Source organism: Lycium ferocissimum, chromosome 1 (assembly GCF_029784015.1).
Source record: "Lycium ferocissimum isolate CSIRO_LF1 chromosome 1, AGI_CSIRO_Lferr_CH_V1, whole genome shotgun sequence".
In the NCBI taxonomy this organism is placed as follows: domain Eukaryota; kingdom Viridiplantae; phylum Streptophyta; class Magnoliopsida; order Solanales; family Solanaceae; genus Lycium; species Lycium ferocissimum.
Window position 1 is genome coordinate 87,857 of NC_081342.1, and position 7,665 is coordinate 95,521.

Here is a 7,665-nt window from a genome sequence, read left to right on the forward strand (position 1 = left end):
ATTTAAAATAGTTTTTTAAACCACAGTGCTACGAAAGGAATTTCAAAACAAAAAAGCTCTAGCTAACAGCAAGAGAGAGAAAAAAGTGGGGCTAATTAACAATTTTAAAAGGCCTTGGGTTTTTGAGTCTCTTTATTTTGAGGATTTACAATTAGTTGACTTTTGAGTATTTTAAGCATTAAAATGATGGCTTATTAAGTAATTTAATTTAATTTTAATTTGGAGAAATTCTCTGGACATACATCCTACAAGAGAACACTTAAACGAACGTAAGAAATGTTGAGACTTACCACTCAATGATACATCCTAGTTATAGGCGGTGCCATGAAATTTTATGGATTCTACATTTTAGGATAGTGACACTAGGTGTTAGTAAGGATTTTAAATTTAATTTTTGTACATGTTTACTAATTTTCTAAATACAAATACAAAGTCTCTGACTAAAGCTATTTACTGCTCAAGACATCAACGTTCGTACATCAAATTCTAGCCTCGCCTGTGCCTAGCCTTCCCCATTCTTGTCAAACTACTTCCATAATGAAAAATTTAAGCTCCATTTAATGGTGAATCAAATTTTTTTTAAGCTAATAGTAATATTCAAGGTATAAAAAGTAATTTTTTGATCCGTATATATTGTATAATTTTTTGACGGACGATTTTTAACTGACCAACCTTTATTATACGTGGCTATGCTACTCACGCGCCCCACCTATACCTCAAACATATCCTTAATAATTTGCCTTTTTTTATTATTTTTTTTATTTTTAGTATATAAAATGCGACATGGTAAAGATATCCTTAATATTATTCACATTGACGACATCTAGTGTGATTTTGTTTAAACGATTTAAACTTAATTAATCTGACTCGTGCAAACCACAGCGGTTTTATCTTTAAACTGAACAATAGTTGTGTGTTCAAACTTGTGCTAAGACCTAACCACATAAATGCTGCCAAACCCCTTTGCCCTCACACCAGTAATTCAGCCATGCTGTTATGCCTTCATTGAATTAAATAAACGTTATTCATGGTCATATATGTAATATTCTAGCAATTATCAGTCGGTAATTTTACCAATTGCCAAGACAATCTAAAAAGAATTCAGGATTTAAACTTATGATCAGACATCGTATAAAAAATATTAAGTAAATAAAAATACATTCTCTCTTACATAATACGTCACCAGATTAATTAATAGCAAAGAGATGGAGTATATAGTATCGTTTGAAGCAAAAAGGTAAAATAATTTTTTTTAAAGGACACCTTCGTAATGGTGCAGGGTTAGGCATAAATCCTTACCCGTGTATATCAATGAAGAATAATACATGAAAAAGGACACAAACCTCTGCCTCCAATATAACAGGTGAAATGGCAGGTGCCATATAGCAAAAATCTAGCTCAGAATATTGTTTTTGTAAGAGTACTCTTTTTCAAATTGCAACTTGTATGAAATATACAAAAGTAAATACAAAGCTGGAAACTAAGAATAAGTTCGACCAAGATCAAAAGTAAAGTTTTTGTTTTGAGCTTCGAATAAAAAGCATGTAATGCCGTCAATGTCATTCTTCATAATGTTTTTTAATTTTAGAGGGTGATTTAAATTCAGTGTGAAGAAAGTATTTTGTCTGCTGCTTTAATTTCCAGGTATAGTATTATTCGAAGTACAAATATACTCTAATTAAGCCCTCAATCTAAAACAAAATAGGATTGACCTATATATATTTTCATTGACCATATCTCTCCATTTACAAATAGTTCAGACCAACACTATAAGAAATAAAAACAAAAATAAAATGGAAAAAGATAACAAATTTGAAAAGGTAACCAGCTAATTAAAAATGGGAGAATTCAGTGGTGCTTGAAGTCGTTTGAAATTTTTCATTTTTTTAGTGTTAGTCTAGTTATATTTTCTAGAGAGAACTTATGTTTGTTGAGAACTTATTTTGATTTTACGTGTTAAAACGCCGTAAAATGAACCTAAACCACCACTTAACAAGTGTTATTTAGATGAGGTAAAAGCGTCGCTAAATGAAATAAACCGCTGGTAGGATTCTTGGTCAGAGTTTTAAGAAATTTTATGTCAGCTACAAACCGCCGCTAAACAAAATTGAACCACCGTGGTTATTCCAGCGGTTAGTCTAAACCGCCGGGAAAGGTTTTACAACAACTAATCAGGCGACAGTTCTAAACCATCGCTATATTTATTTTACGGCAGTTTAAACTGCTGCGAAATTAAGGAACAAACTGCCATTAAGAAGCGTTTTTCTGTGGTGTGAACATTTTCTGTAGTGTGAAAAATTTTTATAAAAAAAAAAGCAAAAGTAACATTAACTCCAAAAAAGTTTTCTTAAAGTTGCTCAAACGAGCACTATAGATCTGGTCACTGTCTCACTGATATCTTTCTATAAATAGGAGAAAATATGCAGGAATTTTAATCATCCACAAATACCAACACACATCTAATTTTAGAGTTCATTGATCAAAATGGTTTTCAAGACAAATGTTTTGCTTATAACAATTTGTTTGTTTGTGCTTATGATAATGTCTTTAGAGGTTGATGCAAGGGACATGCCTGCTGGCCCTTCACTTCCATTACTCAAATGTAAGTTTTCTACCTTATTTTTTCTGCTTCTACATTCTCATGCAACTCTTTAATTTCTCTGTGGAAATTAAAGGTTAAAATTGCATTGTACAAAGCAGTGACGTAGCTAGAATTTTCACTGACAGGAGTCAAAATATAAAGAAGTAAATACAACGAAGATATCAAGGAGATTCAACATATTATTCTTTTTACCTATCTGCACAATGTAATTATATAGTGAATAAGGTGTATCAATAGACACCCCTTGGACGAGGATGGCTCCGCTTTTGGTATGGAGTATCTTTATCATATGTCATATTTTGGGGTCGATCATTCGTACCTTTACCACTAGCAAATCACCTCATATTTATCCTTGATCCTAACAGAGCTCCTAATTAAAGTATAACATATGGTAATTTAAATCATAATAAAAAGTAGAGGGGCCAATTTAGTTTCGACCTTTCCTCGAAGTAATTTGACATGTGAAGTCCACGCCATGGTAGAGCTCCGCTAAATTCAAGGGTAAACACAAGATGATTTGCTAACAATAAGGGTATGAATGACCCTAAAATATGACGAATGTTGATCAATTTGAGATTTTTTTGTATAGTAAATGGGTAAATTCAGACTTTTTCCAAAAAAAAAAAAAAAAAAAAAAAGGAACAAGGACGACCCCCCCCCCCCCCTGCAAATTTGCTATGCTGACTTCAAAGAACATGCATCTTTCAGTTCCCATTATGAGTTTAAGTTATAACATTGGATCATCCAAAAGATATTTATTTATAAACCTCCTTAAAATGTAAAATTTATAATTTTAAGAATAAATCAAATTACCTGCTACAATAACTAAACATAACCCAAAATTATAAAAGTTCATCAACCTAATGGTGTAAGAATTCCTTCCACTTTTATCTACTAAGAAAATGCTACTTTTACTTGTATATTTGTGTGCAGCAAAAGAAGCTCAGGACACAGGTGGGCCATTGAATGACCAAATTAGGCCCCAATGGATTGGGCCTGTAATTCAGATAGGAAAAAATCTGGGTCAAACTGCCCTATCTTTGTGCCTAGATTGCGATTGCTGTTGGCCTGAATCATATTCCCCCTAGTTAGTACTATATTACTAAAATAAAATAATATATACTCTTGTCAAATAACATGAGATTAAATAAAGGAAATATCTGAATGGTTTGTCCATTCACTTTGTGTAATGCAATTTGCAGTAAATGTCTTCTTAAATTTCTAAACGGAAAATGACCTAATAATACTACTTAAAGCATGCATACAAAGTAAGGAACTTTTGTATATACAAAATATAACAACTTAATTACAAAACATGATTGAAAAATTAAAAATCCTCCCCCCTGGTCATTTGCACGTTTCTTGTTTCCACCTCACTCTTTGCCCAAGCTAAAATCATCAAACCTATAAATTTCCTTTCCGTTTGATCTTTTCCCCTTTTTCAAAAAACTTTTCATCCATGGATTTTATCGGGGAATTGGTAGGCACTCTAACTACTGTCATTATCGATTTTGTCAAATACGAAAAACTAATTCAAGACTCGTTTCATTCTACTTCGTTGTCATCTCGTCGATGTCGTCATCCCGTCTAAGTCTTATCTATCGGTAGATCATAAGACCTTCTTCCCCTCGCCTTCGATGGACTGCCAGATCCATTGTAGAGAGAAGAAAACGGGGGGAATTAAATACTAATTCATGGATTGCGGACCTTGAAATTAAGGAGACGTCTTTCAATGTGTAATGAATTTGAGATCGCTAGGTGTTGAATTCATTGATAATGAATTGTAGGAATAATGTTAGGCTTATGTTAGAGAAAATTGTAATTTTTTCTATGTTGTTTTACCATTGTATTAAATGGTAAGAAAATGAATGTTATTGTAGTTGTATTAAATTTTCAAAAAGCTAGAATGTACAAAAAAATTATATACATATTGCATACCGTTTTTATGGGGTACACAAAAAATGTGACAATTCTAAGTCTTGAGCAAGATATACATATTTCATATAGTTTTCATACACGAAATTTTTAAGCCTTGGAGATATACGCATTTCATACAATTTTCTTACACAATATTTGAGCGAAATTTCGTATATGTTTTGTAAGAAAACATCATGTTTTGTAAATTGAAAAGTATCGACATATTTTGTAAATATATGCCTAGCATGTAAAATACGTCATTCTCCCATTTCTAAAAGCATGCATACAAAGCAAAATGTAACAGTTTCTTACGTGATTGATTTCGGGTCATTTGCACTTTTGTCCCTCTTTGGTGCTGGTCTTTAATTTCTGTCCTCTAAAATCAAACTTATGCCTATAGGGGCATAAGCTTTTTAAGATCTGACATAACTTGTGGATATTATGATGCGTAACTTATGCCGCTACAGACATAAGTTCGATTTTGAAGAGTAAAAATTAAACACTAATCCATTTGAAGGACAAACCGTGCAATCACTTGATTAATTTCACGTGTGGCTTCAAATTAAAATTTTACCACTATAAGGTAAGAAAATGAATTTGGGATTTAATTCAACAGTAAAAGTTATTCTATGGGGTGAAAATTGCACAAGTACATTTAACGAAGCAAATTACCTCATATCCATATTATTGGAGGACCCTAATTAAAATTATTAAAAATTAAAGAAGTACATATGGGTTCAAAATCGCAACCTACTAAAATCGGGATGGGCATAACTCTTATGTTATGTTTAAGAAATGCTTTCAACTTTACATTTTAATTTTGATCAAGGGTAGAGGGAATATTTTATCGATGAGCCTTAATAATACGTGAAATCGACGTGATCTTGCTTGTTTAGTTATTTTCCAAGGCGGTAAACACTTATAAACAATCAAGTAATATAATCTTAAAAGTTAAAATTTAACTGAGAATATAAATTATTTAATACATGATTAAGTAAGAAATATGTATAAAAAATAAGTGTCGTACGTTTACTGATTTAGTATAATAACTGAATGAATTTAAAAACTTTAGCCATTATAATTTACAAGGCTATCGTTATGGTTGAACATATTGAATTTATCACAACAGAAATAGTTAGAGGTGTTCAACTCTTATTCGACATTTCGAATTTTTGTTTATGGAGTTGAACTAATTGTTGGGTGTAACATTGGAAGGAGAAATAGCACGAAGGTATTGGGTGACAAAATGCTGTTACGTGTATCGCTAATAGAGATGTTGAATTCCAATGCAAATCGAGGTAGCGGGATTGATATCAAGAGGGATGGTGTGGGATATCTTGAATATGAAAGCTTTCAATCACTTGCGAAGAACTCAAAGTGTCATGGAAGTTTCGATTAAAGAGTTTTTAAAGTCCATAACATTCTCAAATAAATTTATGAGGGAAGTGATGACAAACAAGGAGGTCATCAAAGACTTTGTAGCATTCTTCTCACCATGATCATGAGTTTGGAGGACTTGAAAGAAGCATAGAAGGAAGACTTCATAGCCACCAATATGTTCAAGTGATTATTTTTATAATTTGATCATTCTTGTAATCTAGCTATTTTTGCAAGACTAGTACAAACAGTCTTTAAGTCTTTCTTATTAGGGTTAGCTAACTTTGAAGATAGAAAATTCTATTTTTTTGAGTTTACTGAAGGATTCTCTTGTATCTCTTCAATGAACCTCTCTTGGATACTCTAAAGTAAGGATTCCATGTGTGTGTTCCTTTCTTTTCCCCCTTGATTGAATCTAATGATGAATGTATTTAAATTGTTAGATTATCCTTATTTTTTTTTTTCTAAAGCCCATTCGCGTTAGAATCCTTGTATCTTTATCTTGCTTGTTTGATTGTGGTTCATTTTATTATTCCTGCATATAGAATCACATCAAATTCTAATAAAATTGTGTTTGACTGCAAATTAAATTTTAAATCTTTTAAATAACTGACCTTATTTTCATATACGATGTTCAATACTCGCTTTAAAATCTGACAGTTGAGAAAATAAAAAAATAAAAAACCTAAAGGAGATTTGTGCTCAAGAGAAAAGATGTCGGAGTAAAGGTGATTATTATTTCGTATTCGCATTGTAAAATTTCATTTGAGCGTAAACATCCACTATTAAAGATGATTCTATTTGCAAGATTTCAGCTCGAGATTTCTAATTAAGAATAAATTATCATCCCACCACAATCTCTGATAACAATAATTGACCTTTGTAAGTATTTGGTTGTGTAATTACATAATCTAGTAATTACACATTAATTTTCAAACAAGCCCATAAGAAATATTTTTGCGCAATTAATGAAATTTCCTTTTGTAAGGCTATACAATACTGTTTCTTTAGAGGATATGGCTTAGCAATAACCAAAGTAATTATTCCAAGATCATGCCTTTTAATTCAAATCTTAATCCAAAATCTACAAGATGCCAACAATTCAATGCACCTTCAATAAATAAATAAAAAATAGTACATCCCAAAGCAGGAAGAAAAGGCAATTTAATATGTGTACACATTTAACTAATTTGAGAAAACCACATCGGACTTATCCGTAAAATAAACCATAGTTGTTTTATCAATTTTGTGCTAAGACCTAACCCCTTAAATGCTGCCCAACTTTTAACCTCACACAACTTTAAATTAAAGTAAATCAGCCATGCTGCTATGCCTTCATGTTCTTCAACCTAAACCTTTAAATTCATCGTGGTTTGGATTAAATCTCGAGGAAAGAATATATTAATGAAAAGTTAATTCGATAAGTTTAACCTGAAAATACATAACAACTTTGGAATGAAAAGGAGATATAACTCCAATTCTTTCGAAATAAGTAATCAATCCTAGCAGTTGACCAGTGAATCCAATTTCGGTCATTATTTTCTATTAATAACAGTGCGAAAAGAAAGTGTAGCTCCTAGTTGTTCAAGAATAATAACATTGAGTTTCTGGACCCTTTGATTTAGAATTAGTTAATTAAAGTGACTCAACAAAAATGAATTAGGTTGGAAGACAGACATAGAGAGTAGGTTTAACAAGCTAAATAGAATTATGATTGATTTATCACTAAACATAATCGTTAAACCAAATTAACTTATCTCTTAAGTAAG

At 31.5% G+C, this 7,665-nt stretch overlaps 1 protein-coding gene across 1 annotated transcript; it reads left to right on the forward strand.

Annotated features, from left to right (window-relative positions):
- The first annotated feature begins 2,484 nt into the window (after positions 1–2,484).
- On the forward strand, positions 2,485–3,819 carry LOC132067693 (uncharacterized). Its single transcript, XM_059460997.1, has 2 exons — positions 2,485–2,602; positions 3,536–3,819. The coding sequence occupies exons 1-2, from the start codon at positions 2,485–2,487 to the stop codon at positions 3,688–3,690; spliced, it is 273 nt and encodes a 90-aa protein (XP_059316980.1). The 3' UTR covers positions 3,691–3,819.
- The last annotated feature ends 3,846 nt before the right edge of the window (positions 3,820–7,665 follow it).

Excerpts from the sequence above, each read along its gene's own strand:
- LOC132067693 (XM_059460997.1), top strand. The coding sequence starts at position 2,485 with ATGGTTTTCAAGACAAATGTTTTGCTTATAACAATTTGTTTGTTTGTG. Across the intron at positions 2,603-3,535 it reads TTCACTTCCATTACTCAAAT|CAAAAGAAGCTCAGGACACA; the intron begins GTAAGTTTTCTA and ends ATTTGTGTGCAG.